General features: G+C 43.3%; 1 protein-coding gene and 1 non-coding gene across 4 annotated transcripts in view; one reads left to right on the top strand and one right to left on the bottom strand.

Annotated features, from left to right (window-relative positions):
• DST (dystonin) overlaps positions 1-20346 on the bottom strand; it is a 415725-nt gene that overhangs the window by 83332 nt on the left and 312047 nt on the right. For 2 of the 3 annotated variants that reach the window (XM_056108983.1, XM_056108982.1), the window contains 5 exons: positions 10272-10433; positions 7802-7972; positions 4218-4384; positions 1846-2005; positions 58-142 (listed from right to left, as the gene is read on the bottom strand). In XM_056108983.1, coding sequence (XP_055964958.1) covers positions 58-142; positions 1846-2005; positions 4218-4384; positions 7802-7972; positions 10272-10433 — 745 coding nt within the window. Of the gene's footprint in view, positions 1-57; positions 143-1299; positions 1627-1845; positions 2006-4217; positions 4385-7801; positions 7973-10271; positions 10434-20346 lie in introns of all 3 variants that reach the window. The other variant, XM_056108981.1, reaches the window with a different exon arrangement.
• Positions 3225-3337, top strand: LOC130018233 (small nucleolar RNA SNORA11). Its single transcript, XR_008791509.1, has one exon. It is a non-coding gene; the product is annotated as a small nucleolar RNA SNORA11 (small nucleolar RNA).

The following is a 20346-nucleotide window of genomic DNA, read 5'->3' as shown; positions in this document are numbered from 1 at the left end:
TTTGAAAGCAATATAAAATGCAGATTGCATGATCACGTGATCTGAAAGGTATCTCACCTGTCGTTTGTTTAAGTAGTTCCAAGCCATTTAGTAACGCCTGATCTACACTTTGTTTTCTGAGTACGATGTCCTCTTGCAGAACCTAAAAGGCAGGTGCCATTTTTCACGTGGTGGCAGTGGGGAATTAAATAAACATTAGAGTTAGTTAATATTCCAAAAATCATTACGGTTCATAAAGATACTCATGTGCTGACTTGGAGGCCAGCCACACATGCTAGGGGAAAAGGGAGCTCAGATAGAGAAGGGAGCACCAGATAAAGGGTGTTGGGAGGATCCTCCCAGGATGGGAGATGCATGCTGAAAGTAGACTCTAGACCAAACATGATTGCCACTCAATGCCTCTTTTGCAAACCACAGCACCCAAAAGGAGAGAGAGAACAGAGGGGAATGCCCTGCCACAGAGGCGGGGTGGGATGGAGGCGTTGGGGGGTGGGAGGGATACTGGGACCCGTGGTGGTGGAAAATGGGCACTGGTGGAGGGATGGGTGTTTGATCATTGTACAATTGAAACCCAAGCACAAAAATTTGTAAATCTACCACTGTACCCCATGGTGTTTCACTATCAAAAATTAAAAAAAATGTAAATGATGGAGAATGGGCACTGGTGGAGGGATGGGTACTGGATCATTGTATAACAGAAACCCAAGCACAAAACTTTGTAAATGTACAACTGTACCTCATGGTGTTTCACTAATAAAAATTTAAAAAAAAAAGAAATTTACTCCAGTAGTCAAGTAACCTATACCACCAACTTTTGGAATAACGATAATGAAAGGAAAAAGGAAAAGCAAACTTGAATAAAAATGTTATCACCTTCAAAAAAAAAAGATACTCATGTGCAAACATCTTTCAGTGTCCTATAATTACCCTCCTCTTTTCAGCACTATAGGCTTTGCCCATGTTTATCCACCATGATTGACAGCACTCTTCCGTTCAAAAAAGGATTTAGGGCACAAATGAACATGGGCTGTACGGAGACAGTGGTTAATGCTGGGTCTCGGTAAAGACAATACAACTTAAAGGTGGGAAGGGAAAACAAAATCCAACTAATGGGATAAATTCCATCTCCTCTTAAAAATGACTTCCTTAAAGGTAATCTGAAGACCCAGGCAATCCTTTCTGGGTACGACAATCCATCTACAGCACAGTGAACACAAAATAGAAAATAGAAAATAAGAGAGACACGAAATAGAAAACAATAGAAACGGAAATGAAATGAAATAAAATAAATCAAAATACCCGAAGTTCAGACTGTTGCTTCCAGAGGCCCTCATTGCTGTAATCCTGGACCGAGAGCTTGCTTAGTTTGTCATGCACTTCATTCAGCCAATTCATCAGTTCAACTTCATCTTCCCCAAAAATCTTAGCATTACATAAGGCCTGCTGGAGGAGCTCGGACCTGCTGTGACTTCTCTCTTGAATCTCAAGGTACCACACTTGAGAGGAGTCTAATTTATTCTGTACCATATCTTTATCCTCCCTGGAGCTTAAAACCTTTAAGGACTGGCCAATGCTAATAGCCTGGTGTAAAAGTTTATTGTGATTGATGATGTCATCTTCTAAGGCCTAAACAGAGTTTGAACAGAGAGAAACAAACAAACAAACAAACAAAAAGAATGGAGAAAAAAAAAATGAAAACATCAACAGAACGAAATGAGGGCTTTTGAAATGGATTCAACTGGCAGTTATACACAAAACAACAATGGTATACGATTCAAACACATGTCATACAACCACAAAGTAAATGAAAAATTGGATCTTAATAACGTGTGATTACTAGCTTACTTTGTGCTGTGCAATTTGTTCCTCAAGTTTAGATGCCTGGGTCCCGATGGGCTCGGAGTTCGCCAGCCTCTTCTCGATGGTCGTGAGCCAGTCGTTCAGTGGTTCTAAGGTTTCATGAAACTGCTGTGCTACCACACAGATACCTTCCAATTGACGATTCCTATAAGAGAGCCAAAATAAAGGTCACTTAGGGATAAGGAATGTATGAAATAGTCAACAAAAGTCTTTACCCATGCATCTGCATCCTATCTGAAGCTCTTTTATATTTAAAAGCTCAAAGGTTAAGATGAAAATATTTAACCTTTCACGCACATGTTAAAAATAGTTGTTAAGGACATTGGTAAGAATATGGAGAAAAAGAAACTCTGGCATACTATTGGTGAGAATATAAATTGGTGATGGTCCCATAGAAAATGTTATGGGAATTCGTTTTATTTTATTTTTATTTTTAATGGCTTATACATTTTATTTCTTTAAAAGTCGCAGCATCCATTTTCTTCTTTTTAATTTTAATTTTTATTGAATCACAGTTACAAAGCTTTTATGTTTGAGTTTCAGTCATACAATAACCGAACACCCATCCCTCCACCAGTGCACGTTTTCCACCCAAAAAAAAAATAGTTGTTAAGGGGCTGGAGCAATAGCACAGGTGGTAGGGCGTTTGCCTTGCAAGCGGCCGACCCGGGTTTGATTCCCAGCATCCCATATGGACCCCTGAGCACCGCCAGGGGTGATTCCTGAGTGCAGAGCCAGGAGTAACCCCTGTGCATTGCTGGGTGTGACCCAAAAAGCAAAAAAAAAAAATTAATTAAAATAAAAAATTTAAAAAAGAATAAAAATAGTTGTTAAAATTATAGCTCAACAACAGACTAACCTTAAGCGCCTATATCTTATGCGTCCTTTTGTTTGTCTTTGGGTCACACTTAGTGGTGCTCAGGGCTTACTCTTGGTTCTGTGCTCAGGGATTATTCCTGGCAGGGCTCGGGGGATCATATTGAGTGCCTGGGATCACACCTGTGCTGGCTGCAGACAAAGTTAGAGCCCTACCCACTGTATTATTGCTCTGGGCACCAACTTTTAGTTCCTGGGGAGCATTTTTGTCTAGGGTCCTAGGAAATAATGAACTAATCCTACTGCAGAATTCAGGATTAGGCAAATTCTTCTTCTTGCCATTCCAGCTCCAAAGAAGACAGGAATTTCTCGAACACAGTCACTCTGTTCGGGGGTTTATTTATTTTCAACTCAACTAGTGTATGCGGCTACACTTCACCGTAGCTCCCTCTCAACACCAGTCAACGTGGTGCCCATGCAGATAATGAAAAATGTGAAGTGCAAAAGCCCAGGGAAGGGGTGTAAGCATGGAGAGATGAAATAAAACAGTGGTGGGGGGGGAGGGGACTAAAGAAATCGTTCCTCTATTTATTATACACCAAACAGGAATCTGGGCTCACTGACAAAATTTGTGCCTTTCCTATCAAAATACCCTCTAGGTAGGAAAAAAAAAAAGAAAAAGAAAAGAAAAACCTTAAAGAGCTCTTTGAAGCCATGCTCCAGGCTACCTGGCCTTCATGAATATTCCAGCACCTTCTTGCAGTTAACTGCTGCTCCTCTTTTTAAACACAATTTATCTATGACTTCCCTGCCTCCAGACCAGGTTCTTCTTATTACATAATATCCCATAGCAGCCTATTGATTTGTTCTGACAGATCATACTGATTATTGCTTTTCAATGGCTATAAAATCCTACTAGATATAAAACCCTGGAGGAGGGCCGAGGTGATGTGTCCAGCTAACTCCCCTAAAACCAAAACCCACCTTCATGCCTGATGCATGGCAAAGAGATAATCACTGTGATACAAACAAACAAACACTGTCCTCCCGTTGTTCTTCGATTTGCTCAAGTGGGCCCAGTAACGTCTCCATTTTTGAGACTTGTTGTTACTGTGTTTGGCATATCGAATACATCATGGGTGGCTTGCCAGGCTCTGCCGTGTGGGCGAGATACTCTCCATAGCTTGCCAGGCTCTCCGAGAGGGACGGAGGAATCGAACCCGGCTCAGCCGGGCTGGCTGCGCGCAAGGCAAACGCCCTATGGCTGCGCTATCGCTCCAGCCCAGAGAAATAAAATCTATACTGGACGAAAATGCTCTTCTTTAAAAAACAAAGGGATTGGGATAAATCCAGTAATTGTAAGAATTGCCACCAGAGGAAGGGAGAGAGGGACCCCTGCCCTTGCTTCCTATGTTCACAGACATGATCAACGTAGGAAAATGACGGTCTGGAAAAAGGTATTACCAAAATTTTTTCAAAAACAAGAGTCAGTATGAAAGCCACTGTTCCTCTTTTTTAAACACCGGCAGCATTGAAATTACCGTGTTTCGGCTTTGCTCAGCAGAGCGTCCCATCTGCTATCCAACAGATCCAGCTGTTTCAAGATCTTCACTTTATCGGCAGGTTCTGCGGTTGCTGCAATTTTTTCTCCTTCTCTTTTGATTACTTCCACAGTCGATTTGCGGTCATCCAGCAGTCTTTGGAGAAGCTTGGGACAAAACATCAAACACGCGTAGAGATAAAAAGCCAGCCAAGAAAGAATTGTATCAACATAAAGGGAAATGTATTCTAAGTTTTTTTGATAAGCGTCAGATATAATTTGTACGGATGCACACCGAATACCCAAGAAGTAGGATTTTTTCATCTGTTTTTGATGATTCATTGTTTCTGGTAGTAGATAATATTAATGTTTATAAGGCCATAAACATGTCATTATTAATTTTTAATGTAAAATAATAAAAGAGTGCTATCTATGAAAATTTCTGAATAATGGGGAAAGTACAAAATTCATTATATTAATGAAATGAAAATGCCCTAAATACTCAACTACTCTCTATCCCACTGATACAAATTATATCATAAATCATTTAATGTTTTCAAACCCATTTCCCACATTAAGTGATCTATTACAGACAATGAAGAGGAGACTTAGCCAAGTTGGTTCACAAATTTGTGAGATTAACACTTGACAAGGCAAGACTAAATCCTCAAATTCTTCATAAAGATGGAAACCTCAAAAAGGACCCTTACATATCATTTCCAAAAGGAAATGACAGTAGAACAAATCTGAACTCTTTCAAGTTATCTAAGTGAGAAGAATATTTTAGGATTTAGCGGCAGAAATAAAATTTAATTTCAAGTACATGTTTCAAGACGACTGGAATGGAATGCTTGACAAAGGGAGCCAGCACTCATGATTACCTTGTTTTAATCTAATCAAAACAAATACTTTAAGAGCAAGTGTTATGCCCTGGCACTGCACGACCAGCAATGAGAAAGGCACAGGTGCATAAAATACTATAAATATTTCATCTCTCCCTTAATACGATTCTTACTGGGAGAAAGCAAAGAATGAAAGATTGCTGGCAGAGGCAGCAAGCTCCGAGAGTGTTCTCTGACTTTCGTTTTGACATCTAGACCACCAGAGCAAGAGGCGAGGTGGAAAAAGTCTAGAAAGAATAAACTCCTGTCACGGGTTAGAATCATGAGACAAAACACGGCAGGTGGTTTCGGCAGGAAAGAGAGCACATGAAGTCAATCACTTTCATTAAACTTCAACAGCAAAGTCTCTGGCAATGAAGATAACAAAATCAATAGGCTTTGTTGACTAAGCATATATAGTTCATTAGCTCTAGAAGAATAATGAAAGATTAAGTTGGAAACGGCAGCAGCTAAATTATTCAAATATCACACACATTGTAGGTTTCCAGCTGTGTTTGTTCAGTTCTCACCTCTAACCTAATTCTACTGTGCCTGTTTCCCAATATGCTGAAGCCTTCCAAAAGTACTTAGAGAGGGTCAGAAAATAGGACAGTGGATATGGCCCTACAAACAGCCGTCCCGGGATCAATCCCCAGCACCACATAGAGTCCTCAGAGCACCTGGAGCATGATCCTGGAGCACAGAGCCAGGAGTAAGCGCTGAGCACTGGTGAAGGTGCGTCCAAAGCAAACAAAAGAGGAATTTTTAGAGTGAATTCAACGGAGCCTCTTAATTTTCTCCCTCCTTTTGAAAATTTCACATGAGAAACTTGCCCACGTACTGTGTCCTAGGTCCCTCCCCATAGGTTAATTCAAGTCTGGATTGAAAAATAAATATGAGGGGCTGGAGTGATAGTACAGAGGGTAGGGCATTTGCTTTGCACGCGGCCAAACCGGGTTCGACTCCCAGCTTCTCATATAATCCCCCAAGCACTGCCAGGAGTAATTCCTGAGTGCTGAGCCAGGAGTAACCCCTGTGCATCGCCGGATGTGACCCAAAAAGCAAATCAATCAATCAATAAATAAATATACTGTAATACTGTAATACTGTCCTCCCATTATTCATCGATTTGCTCGAGCGGGCCCAGTAACGTCTCCGTTGGAGACTTTGTTGTTACTGTGTTTGGCATATCGAATACATGCTCGAGCGAGCCCAGTAACGTCTCCATTGGAGACTTTGTTGTTACTGTGTCTGGCATATCGAATACTCTCGGTAGCTTGCCGGGCTCTCCGAGAGGGGCGGAGGAATCGAACTCGGGTTGGCCATGTTGGCCGCTTATAAGACGAACGCCCTACCCGCTGTGCTATCGCTCCAGCCCATCGAATACATAAATAAATGAAAAAGAAAAATGAATATATCACCAGTTGTTCTGTAGCTGAATCTCTAAACTCTACCATCAGTGAGAACACAGAAACTCTCACATGGTCCCAAGGATTTATTAACTCTCTAGTGAGTATGTCTTTCCAACTCCGTCATGCATTCGTGATGTTGGAGAGAGAACAGCACTCTCTCAGCATATATGAATCAAATATTTGCCTCTTCAACAGACACTGGATCATAGAAATTGCCTGCATTTATTCTATGAAACAAAAGCAGTTTTTTTGGGTCATTTTGCTTTGTTTTTTGTTCCACACCTAGCAGTGCTCAGTTAGGGGTCATTATCAGCTCAGTGTTTGGGGGGAGATCATGACGGTACACCGGGACCATCTGGTATCAGGAGAGAACCCGGGATTCTGACACAAGCTCCAGCCCTTCGGGCTACTCCCCCAGCCTTAACAAAAACAATTTCAAGTGGATCTACCTAATGTATTTCTGTCCAGGGTTCTCTTTTGGTAATGAGATTTTTCCTGGTTTACACTATGTAGCACAGCACCATTCCGATGGTCATTTCCTGTTCCCTATCCTAGTTCTGTCACTTCCTAATTCTTTCTTTCTTTCTTTCTTTCTTTCTTTCTTTCTTTCTTTCTTTCTTTCTTTCTTTCTTTCTTTCTTTCTTTGTCCCACCTCGCGATGCTCAGGGGTTCCTCCTGGCTCTGCAATCAGGAATTACTCCTGGCATTGCTCAGGGAACTACATGAGATGCTGGGAATCAAACTCGGGTCGGTCGCGTGCAAGGCAAACGCCCTCCCACGTACTGTGCTATCGCTCCAGCCCTGACTTCCTAATTCTTATCTCCCATCCCTGCATTATTATGACCTGCTAACTTAACACGATTTACTTTTTATATATCTTGTTCCCTATTCCTTTCTCCCAGTTCCTCCCTTCCTACTAGACCTTTCTTGAACTACGTGAGGAATCGTTATCTTTTTTCATGCAGTGACGTGTCTCCGGCACCTGGAACAATGCCTGACCCATGACAGATGCTTAGCAAATATTTGTTGAATTGCTAGTAAGATGTCTATCACCTCCGTAAATAGTTAACTGGAATATCGAATAACACAAATAGAGTCACACAGTAAATTTTATTTCCGTTCATAAATAAATGGTCTGGGGGCCACACCCAGTGGTGCTCAGGGGCCAGATGAGTTGCCAGAGATGAAATCCAATAAACTGCATGCAAAGCAAGCCCCTTACCGACTCTTCTCTCTCTCTCTGGCTACTAAGATTCAACACGGGATACGATACGAAAGCTTGGCCAACTCACCTTCTGTTCTTGTATTTGGGCCTTCACCACTTTGAACTCTGCCGACGGGGGCTTCTGATTGGCCACAAGCTCCTCAGTGTCCACCATCCAGCTGAGCAGGGACTCCAGGGCATCCTGGAACCGCCCACAGTGCAGCAGGGCCTCCTGCAGCTGGGCTGCTCGCTGAGCCACCTGCAATGGGCCAATTGTTCAACTCATTTACTTGTTTCAGAAAAGGATGAAGTTTGCCCACCCGTCACCCCTTTTCCAGCTTAGCTTCCAATCTGTTCACTCATTTTCCTTTCCTTTTCACTTAAAATACATCCTGCATATTTAAAAAGTGAAGTAAAGTAAAGGCCCTCCCGTTGATCATCGATTTGCTCGAGCGGGCCCAGTAACGTCTCCATTGGAGACTTTGTTGTTACTGTGTCTGGCATATCGAATACTCTCAGTAGCTTGCCGGGCTCTCCGAGAGGGGCGGAGGAATCGAACTCGGGTTGGCCAGGTTGGCTGCGTGCAAGGCAGACGCCCTACCCGCTGTGCTATCGCTCCAGCCCTAATATTTAAAAGGGTAAAAACAGCAGTAGAAAGAGGTCAACCTCTAGCGAGTGAGCAAAATATGATACGGTTATTGGCCTACAGTTATCATTCTCAACAGTAAAATACTGTCACTGTCACTGTCCTCCCGTTGTTCATCGATTTGCTCGAGTGGGCCCAGTAACGTCTCCATTGTGAGACCTGTTACTGTGTTTGGCATACTGAATACGTCACGGGTAGCTTGCCAGGCTTTGCCGTGAACAGTAAAATATGAGAGGTAAAATTTTAGAGATTTAAAAGTACCAGTATATTTATTATTAGCAATAAAACTGACTCACACATCTGAAGGTTACTGAAACAATGCGGAAGTCATTTTTAGGGATACTCAAATTTGGGAAATTGATTTTTAATTTCCTACCAATGAGTATCAGAGATACTGATTTTAAGAATGACATTGAGGTATACAATTAAATTCTGTCACCACCAAGTGTTAGGGGCACTATTTTTTTCTTGATAAACCAAGGCTTCTGTTTTCTAATAAATGGAGTTTCTGTTCCTTACAAGGAGATATCCTTTTGTCCTGCTTATAGATGATTTCCTTTTAGACAGAAAAAGTACTCAGCAAGACATTTTAAACACTACATAATAGATTTACACTGACACTGCATTCCAACTGTGTTTGAGAAACAACACTCCAATATAAATCAGACTTTAAAGAATGGCAAATGTAGTTTTGAGACCGGGCTACTCCTCAGAATTTCAAAGTAGGGAAGACACATGAACGATAACGCCAGTTAAATACGGTCATCCCATAATCATTTTGGATTATCAGTCTCATGTGAAGAGTTCTCACTGTGAGTCAGCATCAACCTCTTAAAATAGCAGAGGTATTATTTACCAGAGTTCATCCTCATGGGCAGTTAGTAAAGAGCTGACCTACATCTTATCAGTGAAATAATATTTGGAGCCAATTATCTATAGAGAGGGAGGCAAGTGCTTAATTCAAGCTAATAGAAAGCTGCAAGTTGTTGATAGCTGAGAATTGGAAGGTTTCACATAAAACATGAGGTTTCTGAGTTCTTTTTTTTTTCTTTATGGGTCACACCCGGCAATGCTCTGGCTCTGAACTCAGGAATTATGCCAGGAGGTGCTCAGGGGACCATATGGGATGCTGGGAATTGAACCCGGGTTGGCCGCCTACAAGGCAAACGCCCTGCCCACTGTGCTATCACTCCAGCCCTGGTTTCTGAGTTCTTTGGAAAGTAAGTAGACTATTGAGGAACAATGAACCCAGAGCTGCTGAAGTCCAAAGGTTGCTATTCCTTAAAGGAGTCCTGTGAGCTCTTTTGGCAAAGGACTTGGCTCATGGGTCACACTCATCTCACCTGCTCTTCTGTGTGGATACTGAGTCAAGATAATAGCAAAGAGGGGCCCTCATCCGCTCAGCTTCCTACTCTTGTTTCTTTCCTGGGTGCTCCCTACCTAGCTCCTATGGGCATCTGGGTTTGGGACATTCTCTTCACAGAACAACTAAACTAAATTTTAAAAAGTCAACACAGGAGCTGGAGCAATAGCACAGCAGGTAGGGCGTTTGCCTTGCACGCAGCCGACCCGGGTTCAATTCCCAGCATCCCATATGGTCCCCTGAGCACTGCCAGGGGTAATTCCTGAGCGCAGAGCCGGGAGTAATCCCTGTGCATTGCTGGGTGTGACCCCCCGCCAAAAAAAGTCAACACATCTTTCACCATAAGTAGCATTAATGGTCAGAATACAGCAATCCCTTGATCACTTGATATCCTGTTACTCATCGATTTGCTTGGGCGGGAACCAGTAATGTCTCCATTTGTCCCTGTCGAGTGCTAGTGTAGCCCAATGGCATCTGCTTACTCCAGGAACATGAGGAGAATATAGCAATAAATAACCGAAGTATCAAAGAAGGGGATAGAGATGTTACCTTCTTATTAAGAGTCTTCCACCTTGCATTGACATCATCCAGGTCATGTTCCAAAGTCTGGGTGCTGGCACCCTTCGCAGCACTCTGAATAAGGCCTTGACCCAACCAGTTCACATCTTGCTGTTTAACCTGCAAAGGTTCGATCTCTTCTTTTTGGAATACCTGCAGTGGAATGGTTAGATGAGTTATAAATGACCCAACTACATAAAAAAAAAAGGTGATCATCTACCAGGCATCAATTGTTAAAGGCAAAGACAACTGTTGCTTCTATTCTGTGAAAAAAACAGTAAGAAAGCAAACTAAACACAGATCCATCCTGTTATTAAAACCACTCACAAGCATTAAAGAAGGGTGTGCTAAACTCACTGAATCAGATCACCTCTAAGAGACGACAGTGTAGATTTCCTCTCTCTCTCTTGCTTCATTTCCACAGCAGAAAATTTCTCTTGTCATTCCAGTTTAACTCTAGCAAACCAATGTATAAAAAATGCCAAGAAGCAAACTGATACTATGAGCCCAATATGCATCCTCCTTGGCAATGAGCTTTACAGGAGCATTTAGGGGTGGCTGCTGTTAGGGAGCAACTAAAGCCTGAGACTCAACTTGGAAACAGAAATCACCCCGAGAAGATAAGTCAGGCAAGAGGCCAATATAAGGCTAGTCAGAGGGACTAAGTACAGGGATGGGACAGAAAAGAGACAGATACCGGCAGATGCTACTGTAATGTGGAGCCCTATATGGTGATTCCCTCAATGCCTACCCAAGTATCTGTGGTTAGTGCATAGATCTGATCCTGTACACACCGCCAGCCCAGCAAGTACTCTCTGTTAGATACTACCTCTCTGGCTGCACTGCCAGGAGTCCCCAGCACTGTCTTCCAACTTTCCATCTCATCCAAGATACTATCCTCAGTTGCCTTAATGAGCAATAGATCCTCCACTGTGCTGGGTTAAGTTGATGCTTGTGTGTACCACTGGTGGCTCACACTTGAATGTCGCTTAATGAACTAAAATTGCAGTGCTGGTGTCAATGTGGTGAAGAGTTCTACGAAGGGAAGATGGATGACACTGGGTGCTATGATGGAAATGTTATATTCCTGAAATTCTACTACGAAAAACTGTAAATTACAGAGTCTTAATTAAAAAAAATTTTTTTAAAGTTATACAAAAGCAGAAAATTATTTTCCTTAGAGCTGTTTTTTTTCCCTCAGAACTACCACAGTACCTTCCAGGTACTATGTGCCTAATAATTATTTGCCAAATGGATATCAATAAGGAAAAATTCTACTTCCATCTTGAGGTCAGTGACATCAAGTCATCAGGAGGGAGTATTAGGCTACAACAACTCTTTCACAGACAATGTAAATATTTTTATAAGATCTTGAAGAATGTCACAAGAAAAATCAACAGAAGAAGGAAAGATTTAGGTCAGCTTATAATGGTAAGAGAAGATTTGGGGGGCATAAAAGTGGAGTCACTATATAAATGTATCATTAGTCCAGTGAATGGGCAAGTGAGAATACATGAAAACAGGATCAAGGTAAATTTCACAAGAGCACTTAGAATTATAGGCACCGTATGGAAAATAATTTTGAAAGTGGAGGCTGCAACAGGCCAACTCTCCAGACTGTGACCCGGGGCCATACATCCAGAATGCTTCTATTATTGTATGAATAAAGACAGAATGCAACAGCAAACAAGAGAGAGACTATTTCCTCCACAGTTTCCTCTTAGTCAAAAGTCCAAAACTACTTCATATAGGCAATTTCCACCCTAATATTTCTGAACAGTTATAAATAGCAAGACCAACTGCACATATCAAAGAAATTATAAATCTCAAATCACGAGAAGAAAGCAACAAGTTGGGTTAGCTTTATAAAGTCATTCATTTACCTGCAAACTTAACACAAAGTTGCGGGAAGGTGGTGAGATTATTTCGCTTTTTGTCAATATCATTTTCTCAGTCACTACTTCTAAGAATAAGGGAAGGATTTTTGTTTGTTTTTACTGCTCTCAAAAAAATGGGGTGGGGCAGAAAAACTAGTACATTCTCAATTCAAGGAATTTGTCTGGGTGTCGGGGTCCAAGGAAAAGTTTAATTCTCCCTTTCAGTTTTCAGGATTCCAAGACCCCAAAACAACAAATATCATAAACTAGCCTTCTAATGTCCCAGAGTTTGAAAGAAATTAATCTTAGAACAGTATATCAGAGTCTGTGGTAATTTTCTACATAGCTACAAAAATACACTAATAATTTTGAAAGGTAACTACAAACAATCTATATAAACTCTTGGGTGTTCATTTTTTAAAAATAATCACTGTGTCACTATATCACTGTCATCCCATTGTTCATCCATTTACTCGAGAGGGCACCAGTAACGTCTCCATCCATCCCAGCCTTATGAGATTTTAGCAGCCTCTCCTTCCTCGTCTTTCCCAACTATTTAATCCATGGAAGAAGAGAGAACTCTGCTAAGCACTTGAATTCGCAGGACATGTAAGACCTTCTCAAGGAAACAATATTGCTAACTTGAACTCACTTCAATAGACTGAGAAGAGAAACTTTTCTGGTATGCCCCAAATTCCTTATCTTTCAGTGATAAAAAGCATACCTATAAAGAGAGTTCCCCATCCTTGCGCCCAAATTCATAAGCATACAGGCAAAAAAAAAGAATAGTTTACAATGAAGTAAAAAAGAAAACAAAAATTCTCCCAGTAAGGCAAAGCTCACCAGGAGAGTTTAGTTAAAGTACCAAAATAGCTGAACTTCAATCTGAGCGGGAAGCAAAAAATTACAGGCTTGCCAAACAAGCTCTGCTTATTATAAGGCTGAACCCTTTCCTTCCTTACCTCATTCACCACTTGCAAAAGTTAAGAGCTACGAGGACTCCAAAACACAGCTAGAATAACTTCGCTCCTTCCACACGCAGAGCGACTGAGAAAAGTTTCAGTACAATTAAAAAGTCCTTCATTTTCGGTCGAGCGCTTCAGAGACCACAACATAACGCTGTTTGTAACCTTCATGACTAAGCCTGTTCAAGCCTAATAAACTCAATATAACTGCCCTTAAAAGGCAGTGTCTTAAACCACAATTGGTGTAAAAGCCTAATGTTGACATCAATTCACAGTGGAGGCATTATAAATGAAAGGGGACAGCCACCATCTGCACAATCAATAGCAGGGTTTTCAACAGCTGGGAGCAATTATTTGTCTCCAAAACGGACCTAAATTAATTTGCTACAAGGATCAACTTATCAATAGCTGGCATCTTGCAGGCAACTGGCATCTTGGGGGAACAGCGCCCAAAATAAAGGACTGGTTTGGACCATGATTAGAAACGTCAGTGACCACTTTCCAACATAAACCACAAACTTCCAGCAGTGAGTTTCACATCGACATGAATTACCTGGGCAGAGGGAAAGCCGTTACAGACGGGGTCCAAGGTCCCTGGGTGGGCCCTGGCTTTTCTGGGAGCTCCTTTCTTTCTTTCCGGAATGAATTTCGGGGAGCACTTCACGTGGATCACTTCCACCGTGTGAGCTGGAAAAGGAACCTCCCCTTCCTGTTTCGGTGCTACGCTGGGTTCTTCCAGATCATACTGGGTCCACAGCGTGGCATTTCCTACCACCCCTCTGTCACACTCTGCGTCATCCCCCCGAAGACCTGTCGGGGTGGCAGCTAGATCCTCAGAAGAGTCCTCAAGAAACTCCCTGCCTTGCGCTGGGATTTGGAATTCACCAGGTCCATACACTTCCTCTTCCGCTGGGTTGGACAGACACTTGTTTTCCCCACCTCTTGGCACAATTAAAGGGTGACACTGAACAGTGCTCTCTTTCAAATCATTCTGCAGGCAGCAATTTTCCCCACGAATTTCCCTTTGGGCATTTCCAGGTTTCATTTCCTCTAGTGGTGAAACATCAGGTAAAATCATTTTGCAGTTCTCATCAGCCCTTCTACACGAAAGCAGTGGAATTTTCTGTTCACTGACAGAATTAGCAGGAAATAACGCCCTGCCTTGCTCTGCTGAATAAATATCCTCGGCAGAAGACAGGCTTCGGATTCGGGAGGGTTCTCCACTCCCGACGCCCTGTTTCTCTTCCCTCTCGACCGGAGGGCTACATAAACCAGAGTCATCCTCCTCGGACGTGAGAGAGTTAGTGCCCCATCTGCACTTGCGTGTCTTGGGAACAACATCTGAAATATCAGTAGGTTCCACAAAAGAGCTTTCGCTTTTGTTTGCATAATCCATAAAATTGGCCGGGACGAACATTCGCCAGGACCGTCTATGCTCTTTCTTCTCGGCGTGGGATTTGGCCTTGGGCAATCCCGTGGTGCGGATGATATCGCTATTCAGTTTGAGCGCATCGAAGATCATCTTTTCATCTAGCTTGTTGGCGTCCCGACCCCTCAGCTCAAACACACTGGAAGAAGCCAGGGCACCGTTGGAGCACAAAGAACTCACATCCAGTGTTCTGTGACTATAGGGCAAAGTTCGGTCTGCAAAATGCCGGGAAGACAAGCTGCCTTTCGAACCTGAGTCTATTTGTTCGTTGAGTCGCACAGTGTCATAGATCGATCGCTGTGGGACATAACAGTCCTCAATATTCAGGTCCTCCTCTTCTTCCCCCTTCCCTACACACGGGGGATTCTGACGTAAACAGTCTGGTCTGCTGAGTGGCTTCCCCATTTTGCAGAGTTAAGACAAGAACGGCAGCTCTTGACACAGAAAACAGGAAGTGAGATAAAGCATCTTTCTGAAAGGTGTGTTTCTGGACAGTACTATAAAGTGCCTTCGACATAAAGACGCACGTTCAAAGACTAGGCATGGCCATATATGAGGTGTTTAAGGTCACAGGCAGTGCATTCAGCCTACATGCAACGATCCCTTTTCCTGGCTGCTTCAGAACGATTTGAAAATAAAGTGCACCAAGAACAGAAAACAAAAAATTTCCTTCCTTCTTCCTCCATAACCCCTCCTCCCCCTTAAAGTTCCCTTTCACACAATTCCAAAACACAGAAAACACCACACGCACACACACACAAACACACACACACACACACACACACACACACACACACACACACTCTTAACAGTGGCTCAAACACTCAGAACATTCCACGGTCGGTCTATTTCCCTTTTTAGTCTAATGTTGCATTTGAGATTTCCAGATTAAAATTCCCAAACGAGGAAGCACCGTTCACTTTGGCTGTGTGTTCATGTCAGCGGCGCTCTGGTCAACTGTAATCCATTTACAGCGGGCTTGCAAAACTCCCTCTCCTTTATAAATAAACCATGCCTCAGAAACTTAGAGGACAAACACAGGGCTGGAGCGGTGGAGGGGAGGGCATGTATTGTTCAAGGCACAGAACAAATCTTCAGAGAGAAAAAAAAAGATAAATCTCACGTTGTATATATATATTTAAAAAAAAGTCAACATTTTCTTTCTATCTGGGGGCGGGGAATCTATAAATAATCCCGATTCAAAAGGCAGCTTTTCTTCCCAGCGCGTCTTTGAGGGACTTTTGAAGAGCCAGGCGAGCAGGAATCAATCCAACAACCATTGAAAGTCAAAACAGCCAGAAAGCCTGGTCTACTCTCAACTCCCCGGGAACTGTAAAAAAAGTCCGAGGTCCAAGGTGTCCTTATCTGGTCCTCCCGGAGGCGACTGGCAGGCAGAGAAGCGCTCCCCGGCTCTCCTCCAAGGCACAGGGCGTTGGGAAGCGACCCACTGCGGCCGCTGCAGCTGGGCTCTGCCTATTGCTGGCGAGAGGCGGCGGCGGTGGTGCTGGTGCAGGCTGCAGCCCTGGTCCCCGGCAGGAGCCCCGCGCGGTCCCCGCAAGCATCCTCCCGAGCCGGGCAGCATCCGACGCGTCCCCGCATCCTCCGCGCGCGCGCGCGCGCTCCGACCCGGCGCGCCGAGTACCGCGCGCGCGCCGCTACGCCCCGGGGTGACTCAACCTCGCCCCCAAGTCCGAGCTGGCTGGCGAGCGCTTCTCGAGGGCGGGGAGGTACCTAGCGGCTGACGGGCTGCAGTGCAACAGCCCGGCGGTGACATCAGCGCCAACCAGACCTCCCAGGGCCAGGGAGCGGGGCAGAGAAGGGGTCAGCGCTCCCAGGAAAAAGCGCTCGGAACTGGGAGGATGCGCAGAGCCGCGGGTCTGCAGGGAGGCAGGACCTGGCAGCAGGGAAGGGTCCCCGGGGAAGGGTCCTGACCGCACTCTGAATATTGAACAGCTGGGGGAAGGGAGAGGCACCCGGGTTCGACTCTCAAGCCTTTGAAGCCTGCTTTTTTTTTTTTTCCCTGCAGGGCAACCACCGCAGGCTCTAGGCGAGGTGATGGGGAGGGACCACTTTGAAGCTGAGTGTTGTGGACATTCCATCCCAAAGTTCAAGTCTGACTGTTCTCCCAAGGAACTTATTCCGACGAGCGAGCACGGAGCCCTGAGCACGTTCACAGCCAGGAATATATATCACGATTTGCTAATGAAAGCCCGCGCAGTCCTCTTGGGATTAGTGCAAAGATCCAGGGCAGTCGGTCAGAGACAATATTTGGTAAAATCACACCACAGATTTTTTTGTTTTGTTTTGGTGGTTCCAAAAAAAAATTTTTTTTTTAAATTGAGGCATAGGTAACATTGCTTTAGGACTCATGATAATAATTCAATATAGGTGTATATTGCAAGACAGCAGAGCAAATGGAATTAACATCCACCACCATACTTTCTTGTGTGAAAAGAACCTTCTTTTATTGTTTTTATTGGGGGGGTACACAACACGGGTTTTGATTTATTTTTCATTTTGCCTAGCTTATTTTTTTTATTTTAAATTTTATTAAAACACCAGGATGTACAAAGTTATTCGTGGTGGGTTTCAGACGTACTCTGTTCTGGCACTAATCCCCCACTAGTGTTTCCTTCCCTCTTCTAGGTTTCCACCTTTCCTCCCACTCACCCTCCTTTCCTAGTTTATTTTTTATATCTGTCGCTCAGATTAAGCAATTTCTGTTGTGTTTTTTTTCTCTCTTTCAACACAGATTTTTTTTAAATCCAATGAACACTCTTTTAGAAATACTGTTTAAAAGGAAAGTCAAGAAGTGAACTATTTCAACAAGTACCAGGCTGTGCGGTATTCAAATGTTAAAAATAAAAGAAAAACAAGCACTTAGTTTACTCTGAATACTGGAAGGGCCACCAGACAAAGAAGTGATCGAAGGGCTTTACTTTTGACTGCTTCTACTTGGCTATGGAAGATGAAAATGACTTGTTTGTAGGAATATTCATAATAGCATTTCCCGTGAAATGTGAATGGGCGCCCTTCTCTAAACATTTCAAGATCCTCATTGAACTTATCAGAATTATCACTTCAATTCTTTCCCCAGAGGCCAATAGGAGTGATTTCTGAGTGCTGAGCCAGGAGTAACCCCCCCCCCCAAGTACTGCCAGGTGTGGTCCCAAAGCAAGCAAACAAAAAGGCCCAAAGCCAAACCCCAAGCTTCAAAACACATTTCACATGCAAACACTAAACAAAGAAGTAACACAAACCTAAAACTGGGATAACTAAAGATATATGGGAATCATGTACATGGACACAGATATTTTCATGACTCCTGAATAGCTTATTTGATCACTGTATAATTGAAACCCAAGCACAAAAATTTGTAAGTCTACAACTGTACCTCATGGTGTCTCACTAATGAAAATTAAAAAATTTCAAACAATTTTAAGAAAAGCTTCTAACTTAGTTTACAACTGCAACATCTGCCTATCGCAGAGTAACTTTTAATAAACGATTAGGCTTCTTTCGAAATGCTTAAAAAGAGTGCCTGTCACAGTGGCAGGCGGTGGGAGGAGGTGGAGGGGCAGGAGGGACACTGGGACACTTGGTGGTGGGAAATGTACACTGGTGAAGGGACAGGTGTTGGAACACTACATGACTGAAATCCAATCATGGACAACTTTGTAAGTGCGTATTTCACTGTGATTCAATTTAAAAAATAAATGGGAAAAATAAAAAGAGAGAAAATTAAACACAAAATAAAAAGATTTCTCCATAAACATTTTTAAAGAGTCCATAAATATTCATATAAAAAACCTGATATACACAATCTCACAACAACAAATCATATTGTATGCTCTCTTGCGCACCACGCACAATTGTGCAGCTTTCCATAATAACAGACCCTATGATATAGGTCCCGCACAGCAGAGCCTGGCAAGCTACCTGAGGTGTATTCAATAAGCCAAAAACAGGAACAATAACGGGTCTCAGTCCCCTGACCCTGAAAGAGCCTCCAATATGGCAGCACTGGGAAAAACGAGAAAGGAGAAGCTGCTAAAATCTCAGGGCTGGGACGAATGGAGACACTACTGGCGCCCACTCGACTAATTCGATGAACAACAGGATGACGGTGACACAGTGACACAGGGACGATACAGGTCTCTCCTCTAAGGGAGGCCAGTAATAACAACAGTAGCTGCTATCTTTTGGAACTTTGAGGGGAATCACTTAAAAATAGTGACTTCCCGGCTACTGAGATAGCTCAACAGGCTGAATGCATGCTGTGCATGCAAGAGGTCCTGGTTCAACCTCCAGTCCAGAAGTACCACAAGGACCAGGCCCCCTCCTGAGCAATGAGCTGGGAGTAACTCCTGAGTCCCATTAGGTGGGACCCCCCCAAAAAAGGTAATACAGATTTATCCCATTGATAAGAATCTTCTTTCCCCCTCCAAATCTCGTTTTAAAATCTCATGGTTGGAAAATCGCTCTGGATGGGAGATGTGTGTTGAAAGTGGGCAAAGGACCCAACATGAGGGCCTCTCCGTATCTGTATTGTAACCCATAGGGGGATGGAGGAGGGAGAGAAAGAGAGAGGAGGAAAGAGAAAGAGAGAGGGAGAGGGAGAGGGAGAGAAGAAGAGAGAGAGAGAGAGAGAGAGAGAGAGAGAGAGAGAGAGAGAAAGAGAGAGAGAGAGAGAGAAAAGAAAAGGGCCAGCTATCGAGGTAGGCTGGGGTGGGGGTGACAGGAGGGATATTGGGTATATTGATGGTGGAAAATATACACTGATGGCACACTAAATGACTGAAACTCAATTATAAAAGCTTTGTAACTGTATCTCATGGTGATTCAAAATATAAAAAAAATTAAAAAATTTTAAAAAAATGCAATCAGAAAAACATCAATTTCTCAACCTTGATAGAAGCCGACAGAAATAAAGTGAAGCTATGCAGTATACAGAGCTAAAAAGGCCAGCTGAGAGCCCGCACTGCCAATTCGCTTTCACAGACTTTCTGAGCAGAATGGCACATTCGCTGTGAGGCAGAGGGCAGAGGGCACGCATACGTTATGCCAAGTTTGTGCGGGTGAGACTCTGAGGCAGTACTAATACTTCGGAGCAGGTGAGCTCCAACACTCCGTGGTCTGATGTGCTCTCCACCTCAGTGGGGCTTTTGCCTCCTGCCCAGCATGTGTGGTGCCCTACCTTCCCAAAATGGCCCTCTGACCTAGCTGCTTAAAGAAAGTGGCCCTTATCCCTGATGAACACGGATGCGAAGATTCTAAACAAAATACTAGCAAATAGAATTCAACAGCTCATAAAAAAGATCATACACCATGACCAACTGGGATCCATCCTGGGGATGCAAGGATAGTTTAACGTTCGGAAATCTATCAACATAATCCATCACATCAACAAAAGAAAAGATAAAAACCATATGACCATATCAACAGATGCAGAGAAAGCATTTGGTAAGATCCAGCACCCGTTTATGATGAAAACCCTTGCCAAAATGGGGATCGAGGGGACTTTCCTCAATATAGCTAAAGCCATCTACCACAAGCCTACAGCAAGCATCATCCTCAATGGGGAAAAACTGAGAGCCTTCCCCCCAAGATCAGGGATGAGACAAGGATTCCCACTCTCTCCAATGCTGTTCAATATAGTACTGGAAGTACTTGCAATAGTGATTAGGCAAGAAAAAGATTAAGGGCATCCAGGTGGGAAAGGAAGAAATCAAGTTCTCACTATTTGCAGATGATATGATACTATACTTAGAGAACCCTAAAACCTCTACCAAGAA

This window comes from Sorex fumeus, unplaced genomic scaffold, assembly GCF_029834395.1.
Source record: "Sorex fumeus unplaced genomic scaffold, SorFum_2.1 ptg000241l, whole genome shotgun sequence".
Classification (NCBI taxonomy): Eukaryota; Metazoa; Chordata; class Mammalia; order Eulipotyphla; family Soricidae; genus Sorex; species Sorex fumeus.
The sequence above is the reverse complement of the archived record's forward strand: the minus strand, read 5'-3'. Positions and strand labels throughout refer to the sequence as shown.